The 27,581-nt window shown below is 41.5% G+C and overlaps 2 protein-coding genes and 1 long non-coding RNA gene across 3 annotated transcripts; all 3 read left to right on the top strand.

Annotated features, from left to right (window-relative positions):
- Positions 1 to 156: 156 nt before the first annotated feature.
- Positions 157 to 3,270, top strand: LOC139070770 (uncharacterized). Its single transcript, XR_011521232.1, has 3 exons — positions 157 to 1,103; positions 1,485 to 2,131; positions 2,271 to 3,270. It is a non-coding gene; the product is annotated as an uncharacterized lncRNA (long non-coding RNA).
- Positions 3,271 to 5,316: 2,046 nt separating this feature from the next.
- LOC107382358 (protein NLRC3) lies at positions 5,317 to 21,137 on the top strand. Its single transcript, XM_015954476.3, has 8 exons — positions 5,317 to 7,424; positions 9,290 to 9,368; positions 9,487 to 9,712; positions 11,900 to 13,688; positions 13,798 to 13,971; positions 17,306 to 17,467; positions 17,559 to 17,605; positions 18,889 to 21,137. Exons 1-8 carry the CDS (start codon positions 7,111 to 7,113, stop codon positions 19,428 to 19,430), a joined length of 3,333 nt encoding a protein of 1,110 aa, XP_015809962.3. The 5' UTR covers positions 5,317 to 7,110; the 3' UTR covers positions 19,431 to 21,137.
- A 2,576-nt stretch (positions 21,138 to 23,713) lies between these two features.
- Positions 23,714 to 25,579, top strand: dph3 (diphthamide biosynthesis 3). Its single transcript, XM_015954477.3, has 3 exons — positions 23,714 to 24,172; positions 24,466 to 24,540; positions 25,275 to 25,579. Exons 1-3 carry the CDS (start codon positions 24,065 to 24,067, stop codon positions 25,341 to 25,343), a joined length of 252 nt encoding a protein of 83 aa, XP_015809963.3. The 5' UTR covers positions 23,714 to 24,064; the 3' UTR covers positions 25,344 to 25,579.
- The last annotated feature ends 2,002 nt before the right edge of the window (positions 25,580 to 27,581 follow it).

Below are 27,581 nucleotides of genomic sequence, written 5' to 3'. Positions count from 1 at the left end.
ACGTTTTAAGCTTCAACACGAAATAAATTTTTAAATAAATTTAAATTTAACGAAATAAGTTTTATCACTCGTCATCAAAACAAAACATTGTAACTATACAATTTGAAAGCCTTCCTTTTGTTTTTATACTCCTTAATTTATGTTTACTGATTAAAAACAGTTAGTGAATATAGACTCAACATGTTTTTACATCCGGCGTCAATGTCAATTAGATCCATCACTTGTTTCTTATTCATCATCTTTTCCCCTTTCCTCACATTTTTTAAAATCACAATTTTAACTTTTCCCATTTTTATGATATTTTTAATAATTTTAAAATAATTATTTTTAATTTTCTTTCTTGTGAAGCGTCTTGTGATTTGTATCTCGAGAGGCGCTAAACTAAATATTGTTTCTTTCTTCTTTGACAAAGCTTTCAGGTCTGGCGATGCCAGGTCTGCCAGGTCAGAGCTGAAGTGGGGAATCAGAGAGGCCAACAGCTTCTTTGGCTGCCATGAGGTGATGACAGCTGGAACCACGACTCCAGCTCCAGCACCAACATGCAACAGCCAGGTGCTCATCCTGCAGACCGCTGAGGTACAGCGTACACCCAGAGGTGTTAATGCAAGGAAAGCAGCTGGTCCAGGTGGCATTCTGGGAAGGGTGCTACGCGACTGTACAGCGGAGCTGGCTGAGGTCTTCACAGACATCTTCAACATGTCTCTTTCCTAGTGCTCTGTCCCCAGCTGTCTAAAAACCTCCACAATAGTACCAATACCCAAAAGTCTGCAATAATGAGCCTCAATGACTACAGGCCTGTAGCTTTAACACCTCCAGTGCTGGAACACACCAAGGTAAAGGCATCAGGAAGATCAACCGGCCACAAAAACCGCTGGTGTAGTTTTATCACTGCTCCACAAAAGTATCCTGACCAACAGCATCCTGGTGTAGTACAGCTGACAGGGAGGCCCTGCAGAGAGCAATTACAACTGCAGAGAAAATAACAAACACACACCTGGCTGCCCTGGATCACATCTTCACCACTCGCTGCCTCCAGAAAACCACAAACACCCTAAAGGACTCAACACACCCCGCTAACCATCTCTTCAAACTTGTTCCATCTGGTAAACAACACAGGGCAATAAAAACATGCACCACCAGCTTTAACGCAAGAGCATCACTGAACTGAACGTTGCTGCTAGGAGGTCACACACAGGCTGTGATTCTGCAGGTGCACTACAGCACCTGTAAATTAGGCTAGTTTTATCCAACTCTAAGCTTGTTATATTGTCATCACGTAAAAGTCTGAAGTCATCACTGATTTTAGGAATATGCATTTCAATACTGTTCAGGAAGTTATTACAATTTTCTTCAGAGAATTTTGAGGAGTACAAATTGTCATAAAATTTAAGAATTTCCTTTGAAATTATCTCGTCATCAGTAATTTCTATATTATTTATCAATATTGATTTTATACTGTTCTGTTTTTGTCTCCTTTTTTCCAGATTACAGAAGTATGCATCATTCTTTTCACCCTCCTCAATCCACTTTGTTTTTGCGCTCAGTGACTTTCAGTTGCACTTAGTGAATTTGTTGTTGCGCTTTTCAGTTTGTTGTGCGTTTTGTGATTTGTTTTTGCATGTTTCAATTTGTTGTTGCATTAAGTGATTTGTTTTTGTGGTTTGCACTTCTGGGCCACCGTACTAAAGTTACTGTGATTATGAGTTGGTTTCTACTGGGATGTGAAAGGCATTTCAAGCAATAGAAAATGCTTCAGAAAAGCATCTGACATTACACCTTTAAGCTTTTGTTTATTATTTTACCCGAAGTAGTTTTGAAACCAATATTTTTCTACCTTTACTCGAGTAGAAAGCTTGAATTGATACTTTAACTTCAACATAAGTCTTTCAAAACCTTGTGTGTGTGTATTTTTGATCAAATCACTCTATTTACGTGTGTGTTGGGGTTATTGTCGGGTTTTGTCGCCCTCTGGTGACCACCTATATACTACAAAGATTTCTTCAGGGTTCTTGGAAACAGGTTTCACTTTCTCTTCTTGCTCGTCGTTGCGTCGGTGATTTCCTCGAAGTGTAGGAGTCTGAAACAGGAATGACGGACTGTATCCATCCTTTCTGAGAGAGTGGAGCTCTTGGTAAGGACTTATCTGGCTTGTTGACGTGAATCTGAGTCTGTCTGAGTTGTAAAAGTGGCAGGTTGATGAATCAACACCGAACATGTCAGAGCTGATCAAGAAGAGAAGCTCAGGTAAATGACTCGTGTTTCTGCTGCAGACAGCTGTAGGTGTGTAAGGACCATGGAGCAACGTGAGGACAGGGTGGAGGGGGTCTGTCCTTCTAAAACCAGTCTGAGTGAGGAACCTGAGAGGTGAGCAACTGGACCCTAGCAGTGTGTGACTGCTACCGGAAGTAGGACCTAGCTCCAGACAGCTGGCGCGTCACCGGAAGAACCTTCTAGCGAGAACAAGATGGCGTGTCATGACTTTATGAAAAAAAAAATTATTAGAAAAGATAATATACGAACAAAATGCACCTTACATTACATATTCAGAGAATAATCATTCCTTACATATTAAACACTTTCATGTATATGAAAAAAAGAAAATCTAAAGATGGGGTCACATAATTAACAGATAATTAGCTTACTAACTCAAAATCTACAAAGGAAATAAAAAAATCAGCCTTTTTCTTTTGAACTAAAATCAAAGATTTAACCAATAATTTTAAGTCGTTTTTCCAATAAGCTAGTGTTGGTTTGGTCTTAAAAAACGACATTTATATATAAATTGTTTGCACAAAATTAATAACACATTAACACCATAATTAACTTTCTTTTCTTTCAAAAACACTCCAAACATGATCATATTTAAGGTAAATGGGGTAATTTGAATCCCATTGAAACAAAGCCAGGCATGAAAATCCAACCAAAACATTTGTATAAAATTGCACAAAAAATAGATGGTCTAAGTCCTCCTCTTCTGTTTCACAAAATACACAATTACCAGCTTCTATATTGAATCTATCCCCAAGGATTCTATTTGTTGGGTAAATTTTATTCAAAATTTTAAATTGGACTTCTTTCCCTTTAGGAGCGATAGGGAAGGTGATATAATCACTTCTTATTTTTTCAATTTCTTCCCTTTGGAAATCTTTTAATATGTAATTACGTCTAAGTAAATTTGGATAATAAAGACTCCTTAATGAAGATCTTAGAAACTTATTATGCATTTAACATCACAAAATCGGACATCATCTATATATAGTTGTCTTAACCTGGGGGAGATGTCAGAATATATTATATCATTTACAGCTATGTTTTTAAGTGACAGTGGAATGGATTTTATAACCCGATTAAATTTATTTTCAGAACATTGGAAATTAAACTTTAGGCAAAAATCTTGATGTTCTAGAACATGTCCTTATTTATCTACAAAATGGGCAATTGCCCAAACACCTTTTGACAACCAATCTTGGATAAAAACAGATTTTCTGTTCATTAGCATATATCTATTGTTCCAAATTGGGCTATTATGTGGAGTGAAATTATGTTTAAATAACATTTTCCAATAAAGAAGGACCTGTTTATGGAATGCAGAGAGTTTAATAGGTAGCCTAGTAATTTCAAAGTCACATTTTAGAGAAAAATCGACACCCCCCAGTGTGTTAAAGACCTTACTTGGTATAAAAAACCAAATGGAGTGTGGATTATTTAGGAAGGATTTTAAGCATTTAAGCGTGCCTTACTTTTACCGGAAAATCGACGAGCGAAAGACCTCGGCCGGAAGTTGGTGTGTTTTGGCGGCCGCTCTTGTTTCAACCATACTCGGTGGGTTTCAAAGAGGAAAGGTAAGGATGAAATTAACTAATGTTTGTAAACGTTCTTAGTTCTTAAATGTGGGCACTTTAGCATTTAAAGCTTTATCAGGGAATTATTGCAAAGGCACCATGTTTCATAACTAATTGTATCAGTATCAACCAAGCCCCCACAATGCGGCTCAAAAATTGAAGCAATCCCGGAAGTACCAAAAATTGCAGTTCCACCCTCATCCACTAGGGGCTGGTGCCAGAAGTGAGCAAATCCTCATTGACTCCCATGTTAAAAATACCAATTTCACAGCAGAAATAAACATGTTTACAGCCTGGTACCAAAACATGTTTTTGGTTTAAATTATCTAGTTTACACTCATGACAACTCTGAGGGGGGTGAATGTTTTTCTCACTCTTCTGTTTAAGTGTATTAAAAGCCTAAAATTCTGTATAATTAATGAGCATCAGACCCACGTGACCACCTCGGTCTGGCCTGGAAACTGTTCCGGGATTTTGAGTCTCTGTGTGTGTGCATTCTGTTTTGGATATTTTTGTGCAATTGTTGGACAAAATGACTTGCTGAGGCATTAATTGCTCTAATAGAGCATCCAAGGAGTCTCCACTTCATTTTTTTCAGTAAGTAAAATTATATTTATGTATTTTAGGTCACTGCCGAGCTGAGATTAGATTTTAACATGTACTGTTTAACCATGAAATTTAAATGTAATAGGGTAAAACCCAGTGCATTTAACATAATGCTGCACTTTAGAAAATGGGTTGAAATATGACATGTTGGTGGAGCTGGGTTCCCACTATCGGCTTGTGGAGCTCTCGGGAGACCGATGTTTTCCACCCAGTTCTCCCCTCCCCGCAGCTCGGCGCATCTCTGTCTGATCGCGGCTTCTGTCTGCTGCGTGGGCTGCCGGCTTGTGGAGCTCTGGGATGGAAATTCGCTTGCCAATGAGCGGAAGTTAGTTACCAAAATAAAAGCTGGATCTCGCTAACTTCTTTATAAACTCTTGCTCCGAACCAGAACTTGTTTTATCTCCAGTTCAACTCTTCTGAACATGTCCGACATATTGGCTGAAGAAGAATAGAACCAGAGATAAAACAAGTTCTGGTTTGGAGCAAGAGTTAATAAAGAGGTTAGCGAGATCCAGCTTTTATTTTGGTAACCAACTTCCGCTTATTGGCAAGCGAATTTGCGTATTAGCTAAATGTTTAAGTACCAGCTAAATATTTATTTTCCACGATGTTATTTAGCTCCACACTATATTTTATATTTTTGGGTCAGACTTAAATATTTATTTCCCAAATACTGATTTTGCAAACTAAATGTTTAGCTGGGATCTAAATATTTTTTTCGGAAAATAAATATTTAATTTACAAATTAAATATTTAGTTCCAAAATAAATATTTAATTAGTAAATTAAATATTTAGTTAGTGAATTCAATGTTTATTTTACAAACTAAATATTAAGATCAGGACTAAATATTTAGTTTGCAAAATAAATATTTAACTACAAATTAAATATTTAGCTTGCTAACTAAATATTTATTTGGAAACTTTAACATTTATAAATGTATGAATAACATGATGAAAATATGACTTCGAAAAAGTGAACTCCCAATTTTTTCTCTTATGATATGCTAAATAACCAAAAATATTGCTGTTAGATTATGACTGTTTGACTTTACAAATGGCACCCCATAGTGGTGACCACCTCCCATTCCTCCTCCAAAACGTGTTATTGGAGCGTATGGAAACCCATTGTCCAATATTTAAATGTCGATGGTATCAACACGCAGTCTTACTAATGCAGGGAGTTCACAAGCTAACACAAAAGCTACATCAATAAAGCAGTCAGCAATTGTAGCTTAGCTTTAACTTAGCTATTTGATGTTTCTGGTCTCCCTATTTGTTAAAACAGTTAAAGTAGGTGTTCAGAGATATCCAAACATTAAAAGTGAAATTAATGAATTAATAAGTATATTAAATATTACATTTTAGTTGCACTTTCTAAAACACTATTATATCTTCTTCCTCTCAGGAAACAGATATATCACAAGTTAAATTTCATACGAGAACATGATTTAAAGGGTGAATCTCCGTCATCAGAAAGTCCTTTGCTGCTAAATTCGATATCGAGAAAATTAGTGTTCACATCTATCTAATCCATAAAGAGGATAAAAACACGATTACACTGTTATCGGACAGTTTATTATTCACGTTATACCATAACTTTGTAATGAGGCCATTCTTTTTTTTCCTCTGCTCAAGAGTCGTTTTAAAGAAACACGGTGAACCCTAAAACATTCACAAAGGCTGGAGCAGTACGCTGGTCTCTAGGCATCATTGTCCAAAGAAAAGAGAATTTCTTTCTCAAACGAACACGAGACTTCTGGGTCAAACTGTTTTTTTAGCAACAGCGTGCTCAGCAACGTTCTGATGAGATTTGAACATTTTCCTTGTCATCAGTCGGGACTTATTTAGTATCCATGACTCCTTAAACAGTCAGGCTGCTGTCGCCACTATATCTGATCATCTGAATGCAACAGACTGGATGGCAAGTGTACAACAAACCACCAGAACTGACTGCTTAGTGAATCTTGTACATCATTTGTTTATCGTTGTGAACTCCCCCCATTCTCTTCATTTCTGTCTCTGTGTTCTTTGGGATTAAAAACAACCAAAAGCATCTAGTAAAGTTTAGATATCAAGTGGAGGAATCCAGCTGAATCTATAACGCTCTACCTGTGAGAGTAAGACTGTGAGGCTTGTGTTCGGTACTCAGACATCAGTTCTGGTTGCTGTACAGATGTGCAGATATCAGACGGATGGAGGACAGATATACCGTGCATCTCGCTCTCTCGCTGCCCGAGCTGGAATAGCAAGACTCAACCCATCAGGCTTACTCAGTGCATATTTGGTCTCTTTTTGTATGACCTTCTTCACCCCTCTCTCTTTATTCTGCTCTCCCCACCTGTCCCACCTTCCTCAGGATTCACTGATTTCCCTCTTTCCTGTTCCCTCTCTCTCTTTCTTTACATTTTTTAATCACAATTGTCTATTTTTGCTCATTTAAAATATATTTTTAAACATTTTCTAAATTCTTTTTAAAATTTTTACATTTTTTGTTTTTGTGAAGCGCCTCGTGATTTTTATCTTGAGAGGCGCTATAGAAATTATATTTTCTTCTTCTTCTCTGGTTAGAACTCCAGCGCTCAGCCTTGCAACACCACATCAAGGCGCACCGATATCTCCTACTGATAAATGTGGAGGACACGTCCACTCTGACTAATCAGGATGCCACACTGCTGCATTTCCACTATAATCAGTTATCTCCGCATCTCAGTAAATCTATTATTAGATTATTTTCTTCATCGCTACTTATCAGTCCCTCCCTCTAATCAGTTAAAAGGTCCTATGTCAGAAAACCCAGGAGATTGCATGCGGTCACTGATCTTTGCCATGTGTCAGCTCCGCTCTCATCAACACAAAATATTAATTTACAGGAATCAGCAAGAGCCTAAATCTGGACCAGGACCCGAACCCAGCTGTGTGTCCTTCAAGAGCGACCAATCTAAGGATCTTGAGATTCTCTTTAAGGCAGCAGAGAGGTGAGCTAGAACACACACACATACACACACACACACTCAAACGTAGAGGAAAAGAGCTGAGAAAAGGCAGAGAGGAAATGGAGGACACCAAGTGTTTAAAAGAAAAACTACAGCGGAGCCGAGGAGCGCCTCGACTGGGGCGCGTCTGATTTGAACTGAGGAGCGGCGAGCAGCGGCCGAATTTCGTGAGCGATTCGCTTCTCGGTGCTTCCGCGGCCGGTGTGTCCCCGGCATAACGGTTCTGTCTGAAGCAGCGTCGTTCCCGCCGCTGATGCTTCCGGTGTGCAGTACGGGTTGTTGTCAGGCTCTGAAACAGGAAAGAGCTTCAGTTGATTTAGTAGGAGTGAAAACGAGGTCCGGAGGCTGAGATCAGGCAGGGTAAAAGGCTGGAAGATTTACTAGCAAGGAGCGTTCAATAATCTGGCACTGGTTGGAGAGCAGGCTGGGATTTAAATAGCAGAGGGAGCAGGTGTGTGGGATGAGCTGATTACAGGAACAGGTGAGATGAATGAAGCTGATGAGGCTGAGGTTGCTGTGGAAACAGGGCTCGGCTGCAGCTTGATGAGGGGACCAGGTGTGCTGCATGAAGGCTGAAGGCTTGATGAGGAGGCAGAGGAGGGTGAAAGATTGGGAGTCATGACAGAAATATGAAATATCACCTTAATGGATCTTTAAGTAGATTTAACCAGAAGATTGGATCTTTTTATTGCAGGGATTGAGCAAAACTCTGTATTAACTTCAATAAAAGAGAGTGAGTCAAGTTTCAAAAGTTTAAAGATTTCTTACTAAAATTAAAACTAGACTAACTTCAACACTAGGTGTATGGTGTAACTAAGGTGAGGTAAGACTGAGAATGGTGTATGTTGTTCAGAACTAGCAAATCCGGAGAAACGATTAGTTCTGGTGGGAGTGAAGAAGATATTTTCGCGCTAAGCTTTGGTTTGGAGATTCATAAACACACATTGAGACGCCACTTTGTCGATCTACATACCCTTTCGGAAGTCCCCGTCTAGATCAGGAGGTGTAGAGGTCCAGCTTGGACCTTTTCTGGAGCCGAAGCCTGTAGCACAGCCGCGGTCACCGACCAGTCCAGTCTTTGAGATACTTCCGGGTCACGACAGTTTTATTGGCATCTAGCGAGACCCAAAAAGGGGTCGTGATGGTTCAGCTTTTATTCTGAAAGGAACCGCTGCAGCAGCTGGAACAGCAACAGATTTTATCCAGCTTGCCGTTGGTTCTTTCGGCTGAAGAGGAAAGTTACGGATTGGCCACTCCGACAACTTCTCTAGAACACTTTGAACTGGCATTAAAGATGGCGTGGGCATAGTTTTATACTTCGGATGTTTTGGTTTATGGTCGAATGAAAAGATGTCAGATTTACCAAGCACCACCAAAACCACGCCTCCGTCAGATCTGGAAGATTCTGATTGGATCAGTAAAGCAACGTGTCATGTCTTAACGCTACGTGAGATCAGTCCTAGTGGCAACATTTAAAGTTATGTTACTTATTATATTCTGTAGGATTATAATAAAGTCATTAATATTTTGATTTCACAAATTGGTTCACATTTTATTATTGACTAACACTTTGTTTGATTAGCTTATTAAAAATAGAGTTCTTTGATTTATTAAAAAGAGAGAGTCCTTGGTCTTCTTTAGAAGCAAATTTATGAGATCTTGAGCAATATCTCATGTAGATTAGATCTTGCTGGGTGGGTTGGGGGGTGGGGGTGGGGGGGACTTTTAGATGGAAAACAGTCATTTCGTTCCGTTACACAGTTGATCTGTTAAAACCGTGCCTGGTCTCTCTTCCTTGTGTGTTTCTGGGAGGATACGTGAGATAATTCTTCATGATTTCTTAACAGACTGGATCAGCAGATGTCAGAGGTCCACAGTTATCCGTCTGCACCACAGCACCAAACCCACGTGGAATCTTTATTTGTGGTCTGTATAATATCAACTACTTCTTACATTGTTGTGTTTACAGTCACCTCCGGGCTTCACTCTGTGGTCCAGTGGGTTGTCATGGTGATAAGTCATTCTATTTATTATTCTTCTCCAGATGCTGGAGGACAACATTGTTACTTTTGTAAAGAATGAACTGAAGATGATCCAGAAGGTTCTTAGTCCAGATGACCCAGTTTCCTCAGAGAGTGAGACGGTTCATGAGAAGATGATGGAGTGTGAGGATGAAGACCAGCTGAGCGCTAGAGAAGCATTTCTGAAGGTCATGCAGCACTTTCTCAGGAGGATGAAGCAGGACAAGATGGCTGAACATCTTCAGAGCAGTAAGATTTCACTCAAGCTTCGTACTTATCCATCCACCCACCCGTCCTTCCAGGATTGTATACTAGGGTTGGGTGCTAAAAAAAAATCATATTGATAATTAATGAAATATATTTAAAAAAAACATAGAAAACATAGACACAGAGTTAAATTCAATATTTTATTTAAACATCTTTAAACAAATTTTTTAAACGTCTTTTACTAGGATTGAACCATTTCAGGGAAAGTTTGAATTTCGTTCATTTTTGTACCAGAAATTGAGATTTCAGTTCAATAGAGCTCCGGACCCCACGTGGCTCTCAGTTAGTAGACGCCATATTGGCAGTCAAGAAAGGTAAACAAACACGGATCTTAAACATGAACATGAACGGGATCGGCTTGGATTTTACTTCGTCTGAGTTTACTTCACACTTTAAAACCGAAGAAATCGTTTTATATAGTCAGAAATTAAATAGACTAAACATCTCCGACCCTTACCGTGCCCCTGGGATACTTTTTAAAAACGCCAGAAGCTGTCGGAGCGGACTTCTTACCGGACCTGGCCAGGGAACCCCTTGGGATTTCCCCGGAGCTACTGCCCCCGTAACCTGACTCCGGATAAGCGGATGAAAATGGATGGATGGATGGATGGACAAATAACAGATTTACATGTAAGAAGTTTAAATAGAGTGCTGTGCTGTTTGAATGTATAAACTGAACGCCAAGAGAAATCACTAGTCTGATTGTTTTCCATGAATAAAATAAATATGTCAGGCAGGAGCGTCTCAGGATCTGTTTGAGATCCGTCTCGGTGAGACAGATAATAGCAATCCAAAGTGCTTTTTATGTGTGATCTGGCAACTGATCAACCATTGCTTCAAAATTAAATACAGCTTAGCCGGTTAATTGCTGTGATCATAAAACACGTAAACGGCAGCACGCAGAACTCACGAGGCAACGTTTTACGTGATGTTTACTTGTTGCTATGAGTAATAAGACAGAAAAAGCCACGCCAAAATAAGTTTAGGAAGCCCACTAAGAACCGTAATGAAAGCATTTAAAATAAATACCATACACAGTTGAGGAAACGTTGGTTTAAGTACCTGATATGAAGCGGTCGCTGCATAAGCGAAAACCTTTACTCTCGGGATCCCACAGCTTCATTTTAGCCCGGTCACTAGCGCGTTTTATTACAATGATCCAACGTTTGCGGCGCTCCGGATCTTGGGGAATCCTGTAGATGGCTCATTCCTTATGTCGTCCGCGTCTGTTCTGCATCCTGGGGCACAACAGGAATCTACCATATTTCCCGTTTGATTGAGTTTTCTGACAATAACAAATAGTCCAGCTGCCGGCTTCTGCCTGCCAATATGGCGCCGTTTCGATTTGAACTGTTGCATGCCGGGAGAAGTGATGTCAACTCCTGGAGCTCTATTCACGATTTTCTTCTAATCAAGGTTCAGCTGCAGCAGATTAGTCACCATATACAGTTACATGTACAGACATGACAGGAAATGATTTCATACTACCCTGTTTTCCCTTTTCTGTCGCGCTGTTTATTATTTTCCTCTTTTACAGATTTGTCCCCTCTAATATTTACAGGTCCCTTCACGCTAATGTCATAATTGCTCCTGGCATTCCGTGCACGCACCCCCTCCACCCCATCTCACGGCGATCAAAGGAGCGCTGTCTCTGTGTGTGTGTGTGTGTGTGTGGGGGGGGGGGGGGCATACTCATTTTACCAAAGTAGTAGTAGTGCAAAAAGTCTTTGTTTTAAATTAAAAAAAATACAGAAAAATTAAACAATGTTAAATATGTAATAAACAGGCAAAAAATTCCCAAAAAGGAAAAAAGGGTCTTGCCCAACAGAACTGCACCTTTCCTGATGTTTTCTTTGATGTTTACATCGAAAAACGACGTCACTTTCAGAAGTGAAAATCAAAGCTTTTATGACTCATGTCACCCCGTCTTCTTTACTCAACTCAGCTGGAATGTTTACTTTGTACCTGCAGACGTCTTTTGTCATGATTTGGCGCTGTATAAATAAACAGAGCCATGTACCCTCCAGGTTTCTTACTTTAACACCCACCCATCCTTCTGTCTGTCCGTCCATCCAGAGCTGCTTCTCCTCACCAGTAATGATTCATGCACGTGATCAGAAAACATCCACCTTTTAAATGGTTCTTTACTACGTTGTTTTTGTTTTTTAGGGTGTCGTTTTTCCTGGCGGTATACACTCAAGTCTACACTGAAGGAGAAATACCAGTGTGTACCTGAAGGTGTTTCTAAAGCAAGAAGTCCTCTTAATGAGATCTACACCGAGCTCTACATCATAGAGGGGAGGACTGGAATAGTCAGTGGTGATCATGAGGTCAGACAGATTGAGACAGCATCCAGGAAGCAATATAGACCAGAAACAACGATCAGACATGAAGACATCTTTAAACTCCCGCCGGGAAGAGAAGAACCATTCAGAACAGTGATGACAATTGGAGTGGCAGGCATCGGGAAGACAGTGTTAACACAGAAGTTCGCTCTGGACTGGGCCGAGGGCAAAGCCAACCAGAACGTCCACTTGTTGTTTCCGTTCACCTTCAGAGAGCTGAATATGCTGAAGGTGAAGAGGTTCAGCTTGGTGGAGCTTGTCCGTCACTTCTTCTCTAAAAGCAAAATGGCAGGAATCAGCAGCTTTGAAGAACTCCAGGTTGTGTTCATCTTTGATGGTCTGGACGAGTGCCGACTTCCTCTGGACTTCCACAACAAGGAGGTCCTGACTGATGTTACAGAGTCCACCACAGTGGATGTTCTGCTGACAAACCTCATCAGGGGGAACCTGCTCCCCTCTGCTCGCCTCTGGATAACCACAAGACCTGCAGCAGCCAATCAGATCCCTTCTGAGTATGTTGGCATGGTGACAGAGGTCAGAGGGTTCACTGACCCACAGAAGGAGGAGTACTTTAGGAAAAGATTCAGTGATGAGGAGCAGGCCAGCAAGATCACCTCCCATATCAAGGGAGCCCAAAGCCTCCACGTCATGTGTCGTATCCCAGTCTTCTGCTGGATCGCCGCTACCGTCCTAGAGGACATACTGAAAACCAGAGAGGGAGAAGAGCTGCCCAAGACTCTCACTGAGATGTATATTCACTACCTGGTGGTTCAGACCAAAGTCAAGAAGATCAAGTACGATGGAGGAGCTGAGGCAGATCCACACTGGAGTCCAGAGAACAGGAAGATTATCGAGTCTCTGGGGAAACTGGCCTTTGATCAGCTGTTGAAAGGAAACCTGATTTTCTATGAATCAGACCTGTCGGAGTGTGGCGTCGATATCAGGAAAGTGCTGGTTAACTCAGGAGTGTTCACGCAGATCTTTAAAGAGGAGCGAGGACTGTACCAGGACATGGTGTTCTGCTTCGTCCATCTGAGTGTTCAGGAGTTTCTGGCGGCTCTTCATGTCCACATGACTTTCATCAATTCTGGCATCAATCTCTTGGAAGCTGAAAGTTTTTGGCTGTTAAAATATCTCAGCATATTCTGCAGAGTAAAGCCTTTTCATCAGAGTGCTGTAGACAAGGCCTTAGAGAGTCCAAATGGACACCTGGACTTGTTCCTCCGGTTCCTCCTGGGTCTCTCACTGCAGACCAGTCAGACTGTTCTACGAGGCCTGCTGACACAATCAGGAAGTGGCTCACAGACCAATCAGGAAACAGTCCGGTACATCAAGGAGAAGATCAGTGAGAATACGTGTCCAGAGAAAAGCATCAACCTGTTCCACTGTCTGAATGAACTGAAGGATGCTTCTCTAGTGGAGGAGATACAACGATCTCTGAGTTCAGGAAGCCTCTCTACAGATGAACTGTCTCCTGCTCAGTGGTCAGCTCTGGTCTTCATCTTACTGTCATCAGGAAAAGATCTGGATGTGTTTGACCTGAAGAAGTACTCTGCTTCAGAGGAGGTTCTTCTGAGGCTTCTGCCGGTGGTCAAAGCCTCCAACAGAGCTCTGTAAGTATACTCCGCGGCTCCGCCATAAAAAGTAAACAAATGAACGGCACATTAAATATCAAAGCAGTGTAGATAACTCTGCTCTCCTGTGCACCCAAATTTTGTTCAGGCTGAGTGGCTGTAACCTGTCTGAGCGAGGCTGTGAAGCTCTGTCCTCAGTTCTCTTCTCCCAGTCCTCTAATCTGAGAGAACTGGACCTGAGCAACAACGACCTGGGAGATTCGGGCGTAAAGCTCCTTTCAGTTGGACTGGAAAGTCACCACTGTAAACTGGAAAGTCTAAGGTTAGAATGTGTTTATTTATTTTTAACAAAGCCATTTCATACAATTTTAGATTTTGTTTTTTTTAGCTCAAAGTTATTTCCTACAGATGACTGCTGATGTGTTTGAAATGAGTTTTCAGTTTAGTGTCTTCATGGAGATGAACAACATATTTTATGTTACTGCACTAAACCCAATGTTTGAATTGTCAGTCACACACTGACTGACTGACTGAGGAACGTAGCAGAGGGCAACATTTTCATTTCTAGCCCCTCACAAACTGATGCTTTAGTTCATGATGTTACTTCATGAAGGTGATGTGGTGTCTGAGCTAGGGTTGCTGTTAAAAACAGATCTTTAAAATGATTGTTTATTAAATAAAAGCAACAACAATCTGTACTCTCAGCACGCTGCCATCTTATATTAACTGAGCAGGGAGTGAGGTGGTGGGGGGCTCCAAGCCTATATTTGCCTTGGTCCCCAAATGCCTTGATACGGCCCTGGATGTGGGACTGCCTTCTGGGGTGATCTGATTCTATCACATGTATAAATATTAAATGCTTATATATTATTGCTTTTCACTGGTAAAAATGGGTATTGGGGATAAATCTACCTACTTTTTGTCTTTTCAAGCCCTTTGTTTTGTTTTCTTGATTTTATTTGAATAATTTCCCGCCCTTTCTCTCTCTAACCTTCCTGCATGCTGCATGTTTTCTCCGTATTCCAGAAAAATTGTTTCCTAGATTTCCTACTTTCTAACTATCAGCCAAAGGGATCTTCACATGTGCGGCGCTCCAGCAGCAATGAGTTGAAATCACCGGAGCCCAGATTAACTCAGATGAGGCAAAGCACGTCAGAAAAGTACAGAATACCAGAGAACATGCGCTGATATGAACGATCGCAGGTGAATTATTTTGTTTTAGTGGAGCGATTTTGTGAATGCTACAGCGGCCGCGTGGAGGATGCCGCTGGAGTAGTTGAGCCGGTACCGCTGTGTCCTCTCTGCCCGCAAAGCGGAGTCCATAAATGACGTCATATATGCAGATACTGGAACTTTTTTCAGGTTTCCCGCAATTTGAATTTTTAAGAAACGCATCTTGATTCTGGGTTTAAAATGCATTGTAATTACTGCGTTACTGACAATTGTACCGAGTAAATATTACCATTTTCTTTCCCTGTAATGCCTTACATTACCACATTACAACAAAAAGCAATGCATTACAGTAATTAATTACTTCTGTACCGCATTACTCCCAACACTGGTCCTCTTGCTGCAGCCAGGATTCTGTGAGAGAGCAAAGAGATCTGATTATCACAAATCAACTCATTAACTAACAAAGTCTTAGAAAAAATGGATCTAATGTTCAACAACCCACATTTAATGTTTCTAGTTTTCTGCTCAGTTAAATTTGTTCTAATATTTATGAGATTTCCATGATTTGCTTTATTAAGCCTGATATTTAATCTGTGTGCTTTTGGCCGTGGGCAGGACACTGTCTCTATGGGGTAGTGGGTGGGTAACAGTACAGAAGCTGCAGAGGGCTGGGTTAAACTACGACTCTGCTTCCTGGTCTGGACCCTGGGTAGTCATGGAGGACTAATAAAACTGGCCATGTTCCCAGAAAGAAGAGCTGCTCCATCCAAAGAGGGATGGATGCCGTCTCTCCGCATCAGACCAGGTTTTCCCAGAAAAGTTTTCCAATTATCAATGTAGCCCACGTTGTTTTCAGGACACCACCTAGACAACCAGCGGTTTAAAGGTCACACACAGAAAAAACACAGTGCGTTTTAAAGGTAACACAAACTTAAAAGCATTCCAACCAACATCTGTAATTTAAATAGAAGGTGAGTACTTCAGTTCTAAGTAAAAGTATACTTTAAGGTTAAACATATTCTAGTCTTTAAATTAAACAAGAAACTTTTATTTTCTCAGATTTTACTACCTTATACATTTTTACTTTCACAGTTACTTTTTCAGTATTTAACCTGTTTTTAAACATTTTAATTAAGGTTTTAACTAAGGATTGTTACAAATAATCTTATTTACATTTTAACTCTTTACTATCCAAAATCCACAGCTTTAAACTTCCCGTCGACAACTTCTTAGTTTCCCCCTCCCCTCAGGTCAAGAGTCTGGGTGTCATCCTCGACTCCTCACTATCCTTCCAGTCCCACATAAACAACATTACCCGGTCTGCCTACTTCCATCTACGTAACATTAACCGCCTACGCCCCTCCCTCACTACTCACTCGGTCGCCATCCTTGTCCACAGCCTCATCACTTCCCGTATTGACTACTGCAACGCTCTTCTCTTCGTTCTTCCTCACAAAACCCTCCGTAAACTCCAACTTCTCCAGAAATCGGCAGCCCGCATCATTTCCAGAACTCCCTCCTTCCACCACATCACCCCTGTTCTTCAGCAGCTCCACTGGCTCCCAGTCACTTCCGGAATCCAATTCAAAATTCTGCTATATACATTCAAAGCCATCCATAACCTAGCTCCACCGTACCTCTCAGACCTCCTTCATCCTTCAACCTCCACCCGTTCCCTCAGGTCCTCCTCCTCCCTCCACCTCTCTATCCCACCTTTCCGTCTGGTCACTCTGGGGAGCAGGGCCTTCAGCCGCTCTGCTCCCCAGCTCTGGAACTCCCTCCCTCCTGACCTCCGTAACATTGATTCCCTCACTCTCTTTAACGCCAGACTCAAAACCCACCTGTTCCGTCTAGCATTCCAATAATTACTCTCTTTGCTCCAATCTGTCTGTTTGTTTTATGCTGTTTTATCTTTTATTGTGTATTTTATCTCTGTAAAGTGTCCTTGAGTGTTCAGAAAGGCGCTGTTGAAATAAAATGTATTATTATTATTATTAAATTCACTAATTTCAGGATGTAAACAAAGAATCTTGGGTTACCATTTTTACATATTAAATTTCCATAAATTGGGATGGAAACCCATATTTTTCTGATAAACTTGAGCTGTTCATCACAGCAAGAAACTTAACGTTAACATGAATTCTGCAGTGGATTCAGACAGAACACAGCCCTGGAACTTTCTCCTAACAGGTCTACCATCCAGATGCGTTTACAGTGGTTAATCTGTTATCTCCTTATCTAACAATATTCTATCACATTAAGCATATTTACAGAGGGTAGGTGGACAGTTAGTGAAGCTGCACTAAAGCAGCAATAAGGTGTAAAATTAGACCAGAAGTTTGCATCTTTTCTCTCTGCGTTGGTTGGTTTATGGTTGGATAGAGACAACATCTGTCGTCATGTGGTGACATGGTATATAGAGTTGAACATTTATATTTCTCACCGGGTTAGAGCAGTCGATAATGATTTTGCCTTTGTTGTAGCTTGTCTGGATGTCTGATCACAGAAGGTGGCTGTGCATCTCTGACCTCAGCTCTGAGCTCCAGCCTGTCCCGTTTGAGAAAGCTGGACCTGAGCTACAACCATCCAGGAGACGCTGGCCTGATGTTGGTGACAGCTGGCCTGGAGAGACTGGAAGCTGTCCGGTAAGACCTACAGGGTTTCTAACGAGAGAGGGGGAACTGGTCAGAACTATCACATGTACGGACACTGATGGTCTTATCACCCCACTTCCAGGGTGGAGCCTGCTGGTGTCCAGTGGCTGACACCTGGCCTGAGGAAGTGTGAGTAGGATTTTATTTGATTTACTTCTTTATCTTTAGAGCAGCGCTGAATCTGGCCTTAAAGGCTGCTTTTCATTTATAGTTTTTGTACAGCTCTGTCTTTATCTTGAACAACTAGAATTACCAGAATTATCTTTGTATCGATACACTTGCATAGATGGAAATGATTAACTTGAGTAGTGACTTAAGCTAATGCTACCAATAAAAGCAACAATCTAACTCTCCAGACATGAGCCCCCACTAGAAGTGCTCCCATGTCTGTTCTTTTCTACACACACAGTAAAGCCTGGTTTATGCTTCTCCGTCAGCTCCGCAGGGGACAGACACGCACGGATTGACGGAAGCGTTTTGCTCTCATACTTCTCCGTCTCCTGGAGAGTGTTGCAAAGCAATTGCCCGGCAGGACCACAGAGAGCGTAGCGCTGTTCTGTGGTATCCTGTCATGTATCGGTCCAAGATCATTTGTTTATATTGTGTTTTTTGTGTATATAAGAGACTTTTTAACACGAACATATTTGTCTCTCATTCTCCCACCTCTTCATGCGCTCCCCACCTCTAAACCCACGTTTCCTGTCATTTCCGTCCACAAATAAAACGCTTGCTGCGCATCTTTTCACCCCTCCAGTCACGGGAGGATGAAACGTTCATATTTTTAGAGTTTTTTCGCGAGGTATTCTTCAAGCTGCTCCGTGTCTGCCGCTAGTTATCCTCGGCTCTCTTTGCAATGGCGTCGCTGTAAACAACAGCGGCGTCCTGACCAATCACAAGCTTGCGTAATCCGTCTCGTTCGACGGATGTTTGAAAAAGTGGGCTCGACTCCGTATGTACTTGCGTGCCTGCCGGATCCCTACGCAAGGACGGATAATGGCGTTGTGTGTCTCCGCACTGACGCAGACGGAGAAGCATAAATTAGGCTTAATAGAGCTTGTTTTTACCTTCTTGCTGACAGTTTCATCTACTGCTGTCACCTTCGTCAGAGTATCACCGATGTTGGTGGCATCACTTCCGTCATCCCTCCCAGATATCCAAGCTTCTCATCTTATAGCAGCCAATCAGGGAGTGGGTGGGTGTGGCAAGCAACAGTTTATTTACATGAAGTGACAGGGCTGTGAAACAGCTCATTCTGGAAGGTACTGAAACTGTGAGGAATAAAATAGCTGAGATCACTCGGTGTGAGAGGGGATTTAGTAAAAGACCTTGGTGAACATGTGTCGTATCACCTGTTGAACTGTTACATCAGACATGAGCATCCAGGTAACTCAGCTGTTTGTTCTTTCCTTCAGATTCCTGTCAGCTCACTATCGACACAAACACCGTGAACAGACACCTGAAACTGTCTAACAACAACAGGAAGGTGACGCACGTGGACCAGCTTCAACCCTATCCAGATCATCCAGACAGGTTTGAAGGCTACTGCCCTCAGCTGATGTGTAGAGACACTGTGACTGGCCGTTGTTTCTGGGAGGTGGAGTGGGAGGGCGAGGTTGACGTATCCGTCAGCTACAGGCGCATCCAGAGGACAGGAGAACGGGCCATCTGCGAGTTTGGAAGGAACATGGACTCTTGGTGTCTGAGCTGCTCTGGTCGTGGTCATTACACTGCCTGGTACAATGAAAAGGGGGTCTCCATCCGCTCCTCCACCTCCATCTCTAACAGGGTAGCGGTGTATGTGGACTGTCTTGCTGGAACTCTAAGCTTCTACAGAGTCATCTCAGACTCACTGATCCACCTCTACACCTTCAGCACCACGTTCTCTGAACCTCTATATGCTGGATTCTCCCTTGGGTTCTGGAACAGAACCGGTTCTACGGTGTGTTTAGTGTAAAGAGCTTCTAGATACAGGAACTCATGTTTACATCAGTGTTACTTTTGTTGATGAAATATTTTAGTTGGGGTTTTTTTTCATGTCGACTATATTTTTGCAAACTAAAACAAAACGAAAACTTTAATTTGTACTTCTATAAAAGACCAAATTATGACAAATATTGATCAACATTTTTGCTGACAAATAAAGACAACAACAAAAACTGATAGTAACGGAAATCCAATCAGCAAACAAAAAAAGAACCAATCAGCAAATGGAACAGATGGGACTAGATGAGAAAAGAACCAATCAGAGTCCAGATCCGCCCGCTGTTTGAACAAGCTAGCGCTAATATCCAGAGGTGTGACCAAGTCACTGCTTTGCAAGTCACAAGTACTGTAAGTCACAAGTCTTTCCAGTCAAGTCTCGAGTCAAGTCCAAGTCAAAGACAACCAAGTCCAAGTCGAGTCCAAAGTCAATGATGTGAAAGTCCAAGTCAGGTCCAAGTCCTTAACTTTGAATTTTCAAGTCATAATCAAGTCCCGTCTGCCTACAGAGCGCTTCTCTGCATTTCTCTGCATTTCCTCTGAAATCCCTATTTTTTAGAAATGGATTTAATTAATTGGTCATTCAACGCGATTGATAAAATCTTTTCCACGATGAGAACGGAGGAGGGGGCTCCCACCTGTCCTCAAGGGACACACGCAGCGGGATATGCGCTCGATTCCTGGAAGGTCTGGAGGATCGTTTGTCTTTCTCAGCTGTCCATTGAGGACGTCGAAGATATGTGGATATTTGGTCTGACGATCACTGGATTTCTTGTTTGGAGTGGGAGGATATCTGGTTTTCTGGAAATTCGGGAAGTCAGGAGCGATTGGAGTGCGACCCGCACCCATGGCAAGCACCGCCAGGGCGGACGCCTCACAGACTGGGACGTTACTCGAGGTGAACCGTAAGCTGGACAATGTCCTTGCTGCGTTGCCAGAATTAGTGCGCAAAATGGATGTCATCTCAGAGGGGGTCACTGGACGGTGTGGAGATGTTTAATACCTGAATTGTCTTCACGGGAGGACTTGAATGATCAATACAGACTTTAAGGCAGAGAGGAAAATTATCTCTGCCTGACCCAAACCAAGTCATGTTATCCAATCTGACACCATAGCAGCCTTGGAGTTGCGTGCAACAACCCCCACGACGGAAGGAATGCAGACAGATGCTGTGAACCCCCCCCCCCCCCCCCCCCCCCCCCCGCCTTCAGATTGTGGTCTCTGCCTAGCGAGGCCATCAGAATGCAGGAACTCAACGTGCTCTGCCTTTTCCCGTGACCTCCCACCCACCTGTGGACACAGTTGGCTGAGCGCCACACGGGCTGCTCCCGCTGAGGACTCAGGATCCCAGCCCCCTCCACCCCCCCCCCCCCACACCCCCCGAAGTCTCATGTTGTGAACTGTGACGTTCGTGCTTATATGTTGAGGTGTTTTTTTGCATAGTAAAGCAACTCCCTGCCGGGAGTAACTCTGGTCTGCCTTTTTCTCCCTCCCCCAACTCTCCTCATGTAATCCCCTCTTCATCTAACTGAAATAAGCGCCGTTATGGCTGCTCTCGTGGTCCGCCTGTATCTGTTCTGTCTATATTTGTGTGTGTAACCTTGGTCAGGCTGTTCTGTGAAGTCAAGTTCCTATGCTCTGGTTCGCTGGAGCACTGGCAATAAAGCTCTCTCTAAAGCTCTCTCTGATCTGTCCAACTTCTATTTAATGACAATGATAATAAATAAATTCCAGAAGTAAAGCTTCTTAACCCTCCCACTGTCCTAACGGGTGTGACCCCGCCAGGAAAGTTGACCATTGAGCAGGGCTGATGGTTTATCCCTTGAGGTCCACGTGGCAGGGGTGAGCACCACCTCACCCCTGCCACGTGGACCTCAAGAGATAAACCATCAATCCTGCTCAATGGTCAACTTTCCTCGCGGGCAGGGGCGGATTCAGAACTGAAGAAGATCCGGGGCTTAACACACGCGCACACACACATGACATGCACTAGTCATATTTGTCTTGTACCACATAATTTTTAATCTGAAGCTACATAATAAGCATTTTCAGGGCAGAGTATTGTTCCTGTTAGTGTTTAGTGTGAGATGATAGTAAATATTCCCTTTCTTTCTCCAACAACTTTACCTGATAAGCTAACTTTAGGCAAACCAGCAGCACAACAAATATTTTCAAATAAGACTCACAAACCTGAGTCAACACCAGTCTCATCAAAGCTGGGGTTCTGTCGCCGTACTTTTGGTCTAAAAAAACGTCCTTATGTCCATCTTCACTCATGCGTTTCAGGCAGAGAGTGTAGAAGAAGCCGGCTGCTGAAGGGCTTCTTCTTCAGTGGTGGAGGCTCAGGCAGGCTGTATACAAACTACTGCCAGCTGCTCCCTCTCTGTTGGGCTTTGGTACTGCATGTTACTTCCACGTTTCAGATCCGGGGCTTTTCATAAAACATTCAGGGCTTGAGCCCAAGTAGCCGGGCCTAACGCCGCCCCTTCTCGTGGGTGTCATGGTCTGAGGCAAGGCCGGATTAACCATATGGGCAGCTGGGCAATTGCCCAGGGCCCAAGAACTCTAGGGCAGCAAGGGCACGATTGGGCTCATCACCTCCAGGAAAGCAGAGTAGATCGAAGAAAAGTTGAGAAGAAAGAGATTAAGATGATTTTGAAATTTAGGCAGGAAGATGAAAATATCAGAGTCAGTCCAATAGCGTTGTCGGGGGAGTTGAAAAAGAAGATTGGAGATGTGGAGGTGGAGAAAACATTGAGGGATGGTAGCCTGTTGATAATTTGAAGAACAGAAATGCAAAGCAGTGCCTATTGACAATATATGTAAGAAAGTGGTGTGTGAGAAAAAAGTGTTAGGAGAAAACAGATTCACACGGGGAGTGATGTTGGGGAATCCGATTGAAGAAGATCTGGAAAAACTCAAAAGAAGTATTCAGGGAGGAGAGTTGAATAACATCAAACATTTGATGAGAACAGAGAATGGTCAGAGGATGGAGAGTAAATCCGTCATGGTTGGATGTTTGAGTTTCCCAGTCAGAGCGTACGTTCCGCCACCATTAAGGTGCTTCAAATTTCAGAGGTATGGTCACATTGCTGCAGCTTGCAAAGGGAAACTGAGGTGCCCTAAATGTGGTGGAGAACATACAGTAAATATGATAAATGCGAGGATAATGTGCAAGAGAAATGTTGCAACTGTGGAGGCCAACATAGAGTAACATACGGAGGTTGTGGAGTAAGGAAAAGAGCGGTGGAAGTTCAACAGATTAAATCAATCAGTAATGTGAGCTATGCAGAAACAGTGAAGGGAGCTCAAAAGGGAAATGGTGTCCCACAAATGCTAAAAGCAGCTGATGAAATGAGTCAAGGAGAGGTGAGTGAGACAAGACTGACAGCTGGTAAACTTGTCTTATTCATGGCTTATGTTATCAATTGCACAGATCAGGTGAAACACAAATCAGAGAAAATAAAAATAATTATAAGAGGAGCAGAAAATGTTCTTGCATTAAAAGATAATTCATTGGGAACATAACTAGAATATCAGGTAAAGCAGGAAGATCAACTGACAGAATGCCAGAAGTCTTTTAGCAAGTGTGCAAGAGTTCAAAGGACTTATTGAAGGACTAAATAAGAAGCCAGATTTATGTGTATAAGAAACATGGTTGAAGTCCATATAGGATTTTAGTATTAAAGGTTATGTTGGTGTAAGGAGGGATGGAAATGAGGGGAATTGAGGAGGACGTGTTACGTAGAAGAAATACTGTATAGATTAGTACCATCGACATATAAATATTGGACAATGGGTTTCCATATAAATATTGGACAATGGGTTTCCATAGACTCCAATAACACGTTTTGGAAGAGAAATGGGAAGTGGCCACCACCGCCATTTTGACCGTGTCACAGGTTCCGTCAAGCTCAGACGATTCCACAAAAGGGAAGAGAGGTGGAGCTGAGGGTGGGGCTGTAAGGCTGGGATCAACTGACGAAACCCGGTCGAACTAGCTACAAGCTAGCCTGAAGCTAACCCAGTGTTGGGAGTAACGACGTTTAAGTATAACAGCGTCCGGTCAAATGTTTGGATGGATTAGAAATTTTTTGTTAGATAGAAATATTCAAGTCAAAATTGGGAAAAGTTAGTCAGAAAAATATTTTATTGAGAACGGCACTCCTCAGGGGAGTATAGTGAGCCCTCTATTGTTCTCAATAATGATAAATGATGTATTTAAATCAACCCAGTAACAGCTACAGGTGGAAATGGGAGAGATGCCTTTGAAGTTAAGAAGAACTCAACTTATAAGTATGTAGTGGGCTAGCCTGAAGGGAAGTAATATGTCTCATCCAGTCCATCATGTATTAAAACTGTGCTGGGAAAAAGAAGAGAGGGACACAAAAAATGTTGGATGGAGAATGGAGGAAAAACTTGAAGACTTATGCTGTGGTATTTACAGTTTGAAGAAGAAGAAGGTTTCATTAGGCGTAATGACCATCTGGTGCGGCAGGTGGCACTATGCTACTTCGAAGGCAGCCGTAAAGCACCGCCGAAGAAGAAGGCTCGCTTGAAACATGGGGTTGTCCTGTAGCAGATAGTTTATGGTGTCTTCGGTGAAACATGTCAGTGTTTCATGATGAGGTGGAGATCGAGGACTTTGAGTTAGACGAGGAGACCGACACGTATTACTTCCCGTGTCCCTGCGGAGACCGCTTCAGCATAACCAAAGTGAGCTCACTGGCAGCTAACGGCTAACAGCTAGCTGCTGCACACAACACTAGAACCTGTCTAACCCGAACCAGCTGAAACGTTTTGCGGGATTATGTTACAACCCATTTGTTTTTATGTGCTTAAACATGATTGATAGTGAGTTTTGTCTTTATATGTAAAAAAAATCTATGTTTAAATTGTTGCTCGGCTGGAATTTCAGACCAGATGATCGTTGAGTCCGGTTGGAGGTTTGTAGTTTTGGGCAGAGCAGAACCATGAGTGGCGTGAGTCTGAACCTGTGTGTGTTTAAGGAGGACCTGGAGAACGGGGAGGAGGTGGCCATGTGTCCCAGCTGTTCCCTCATCATTAAAGTCATCTATGATAAGGTAGCTAACATCCCAACACCACCAAGCTGGTTTGGTACCAGAGCCTGACCCAGAACCGGTTCTTTGGCTTTCCAGCACCAAAGCGCCTGTTTCTTGGTTCCAAACCAGTGCTGCACCTGGCACCAACCCTTAGCTGGGTCAGAACTGTTGCTTGCTAAGAACCGCATGCACCATGTCACCTGATCACCTGGGTCCACCGTATCAGGGCAAAACAAATGTGTAGTGTGGCTTCATCTGGTTCAAGCTCAGTTCAGCTATCAGAAGAAGCAGCTCACCTAGGTGGGGCAACAGTGAGTCACAGGGGTGTTGAACGGAGGGGACAAGTGGCGACTGGAGGCTCGTACTTATTTGCTTTGTTAAATCCAGGTGTGTTATTCTATATGTCATAATAAAACACCTGGATGTGGATTAGTGTGCACACCTATGAAATGGACATCTGGACATAATTTACTAAACACTTAAAACAGTTTTTATTGTTAAAGGAACATCAGTAAAGATGTGTATAAGGAAGAATATACACAGGTGCCCTAGGTGAGATTACTCCTTGGCAGCCCCTCATCCCCACTCTGCACACACACACACACACACCCTTTTATCTCGGTGTGCCCCTCGCACAAACAGAGTTTAAGGACGGCAGCCATCTAAACAGTTCAGTTTAGCAACAAGAATGTCGGCGGTCTCACCTTATTGGTCAGCCTGCAGACAGACTGACCAAAACATTGTTTGTGTTTCAGGAGCTATTCATGTCAGGAGAAGTGATCGAGGCTCCGCCGGAGCTCAAACTGCAGCAGGCTCAGTCCTGAAACTGGACTTCAGTGTAAGCTCTAATCTCTGAGAAGATCCTGGTGTGTGCCGTGCCCTGCTGGGACAGGTCAGACTCATGCTGTGAATTAATGGATCGGCTGTTGGGAGTTCCTCGTCCAGGATCCAGAACCCACCCCCTAGGAATGGGTTCAGTTACCGCAGAGAAAGTTGGCATGTTCAGCTTCTCGTTGATGTGGATTTACTGACTATTTTATTAAATATTTATGTTCATGCCTAGTCTGACGGGTTTTTTCTTTGGTGCTGTTCAGCTTTACCTCCTCATCAGCTGTTTGTGCAATAAATAAAAGAATAGCTGTTAGACTTTATACATTCGTTTGTGTAAAACTCAACTCATAAAAATTTCTGATCTTCTGTCACAATCTTCTGTAAATGCTACCTGAACCCCAGGGCGTGTGCTGATGTGATGCTGATCATTTTCAGAAGATTTTAATGTGACTCAGCTAAAGCAGAAATCTGCTGCTTCAGGTGAAAATGGGCTCCTTTGATCTCTTTTCAGGTGATGGTATTTTCTCCTGTATCCTGTCAGGCTGTAAAGCCATCAGAATCCATGAACTGGTGGACAAGACTATAGTGCATGAATTTGTCTGGAGTCTGGATTACTGTAATTCATTACTCTCAGGAAGTCCACAGAATGTAGTTAAAAGTCTTCAGCTTGTCCAAAATGCTGCAGCTAGAGTTCTGATGAGAATTTAAAAGAGAGATCATATCTCTCCTGTCTTAGCTTCCCTACATTGGCTACCTGTTAAATTCAGAATAGATTTTAAGATCCTCCTCTTCTCACATATAAAGCTCTAAAGTGCATCCCAACAAATAAGACAACCGACACCCAAATCACATCTGTCAGCCAGAACCGGCCCGCCAGCAATAACTTTTCACCCAGCAAATTATTTTGTATTTTCACTATTTCTTAACTTTTGTTTTCTTATTTGACTCATTTATTAATTATAAGCAGTTTGGAAATGCTTTCTGAAAAAGTTATGAAATAATCAAGATTAGGTTAATAAATAAAACAGATTAGATTAATAAATAAAATGGATTACAGTAATAAATAAAATGGATTACAGTAATAAATAAAATTAGGTTACTAAAATGGATTAAAGTAATAAATAAGATGGATTACAGTAATAAATAAAATGGATTAGGTTACTAAATAAATTACAGTAATAAATAAAATGGATTAGGTTACTAAATAAGATGGATTACAGTAATAAATAAGATGGATTAGGTTACTAAATAAGGATTACAGTAATAAAAAAGATGGATTACAGTAATAAATAAAATGGATTAGGTTACTAAATAAAATGAATTACAATAATAAGTAAGATGGATTACAGTAATAAATAAAATGGATTACAGTAATAAATACAATGGATTAGGTTACTAAATAAGGTTTACAATAATAAATAAGATGGATTACAGTAATAAATAAGATGGATTAGGTTACTAAAATGGATTACAGTAATAAATAAAATGGATTAGGTTACTAAATAAGGATTACAGTAATAAATAAGAAGGATTACAGTAATAAATAAGATGGATTACAGTAATAAATAAAATGGATTAGGTTACTAAATAAGGATTACAGTAATAAATAAGAAGGATTACAGTAATAAATAAAATGGATTAGGTTACTAAATAAAATGGATTACAGTAATAAATAAGATGGATTAGGTTACTAAATAAGGATTACAGTAATAAATAGATGGATTACTGTAATAAATAAAATGGATTAGGTTACTAAAATGGATTACAGTAATAAATAAAATAGATTCGGTTACTAAAATCGATTACAGTAATAAATAAAATGGATTACAGTAATAAATAAAATGGATTAGGTTACTAAATAAGGATTACAGTAATAAATAGATGGATTACTGTAATAAATAAAATGGATTAGGTTACTAAAATGGATTACAGTAATAAATAAAATGGATTAGGTTACTAAAATGGATTACAGTAATAAATAAAATGGATTAGGTTACTAAATAAGATGGATTACAGTAATAAATAAAATGGATTACAGTAATAAATAAAATGGATTAGGTTACTAAATAATGATTACAGTAATAAATAGATGGATTACTGTAATAAATAAAATGGATTAGGTTACTAAAATGGATTACAGTAATAAATAAAATGGATTAGGTTACTAAATAAGATGGATTACAGTAATAAATAAAATGGATTACAGTAATAAATAAAATGGATTAGGTTAC

Source organism: Nothobranchius furzeri, chromosome 7 (genome assembly GCF_043380555.1).
Source record: "Nothobranchius furzeri strain GRZ-AD chromosome 7, NfurGRZ-RIMD1, whole genome shotgun sequence".
Lineage (NCBI taxonomy): Eukaryota > Metazoa > Chordata > Actinopteri > Cyprinodontiformes > Nothobranchiidae > Nothobranchius > Nothobranchius furzeri.
This window is presented reverse-complemented; position numbering and strand designations above follow the sequence as displayed.

Bases quoted from the DNA above. Each gene is read 5' to 3' on its own strand.
- dph3 (XM_015954477.3), top strand. From the start codon at position 24,065: ATGTCAGTGTTTCATGATGAGGTGGAGATCGAGGACTTTGAGTTAGAC. The intron at 24,173-24,465 runs GTGAGCTCACTG...TGTGTGTTTAAG, and splicing joins ACCGCTTCAGCATAACCAAA to GAGGACCTGGAGAACGGGGA. The intron at 24,541-25,274 runs GTAGCTAACATC...TTTGTGTTTCAG, and splicing joins TTAAAGTCATCTATGATAAG to GAGCTATTCATGTCAGGAGA.
- LOC107382358 (XM_015954476.3), top strand. From the start codon at position 7,111: ATGCCACACTGCTGCATTTCCACTATAATCAGTTATCTCCGCATCTCA. The intron at 9,369-9,486 runs GTCTGTATAATA...ATTCTTCTCCAG, and splicing joins ACGTGGAATCTTTATTTGTG to ATGCTGGAGGACAACATTGT. The intron at 17,606-18,888 runs GTGAGTAGGATT...TCTTTCCTTCAG, and splicing joins GACACCTGGCCTGAGGAAGT to ATTCCTGTCAGCTCACTATC.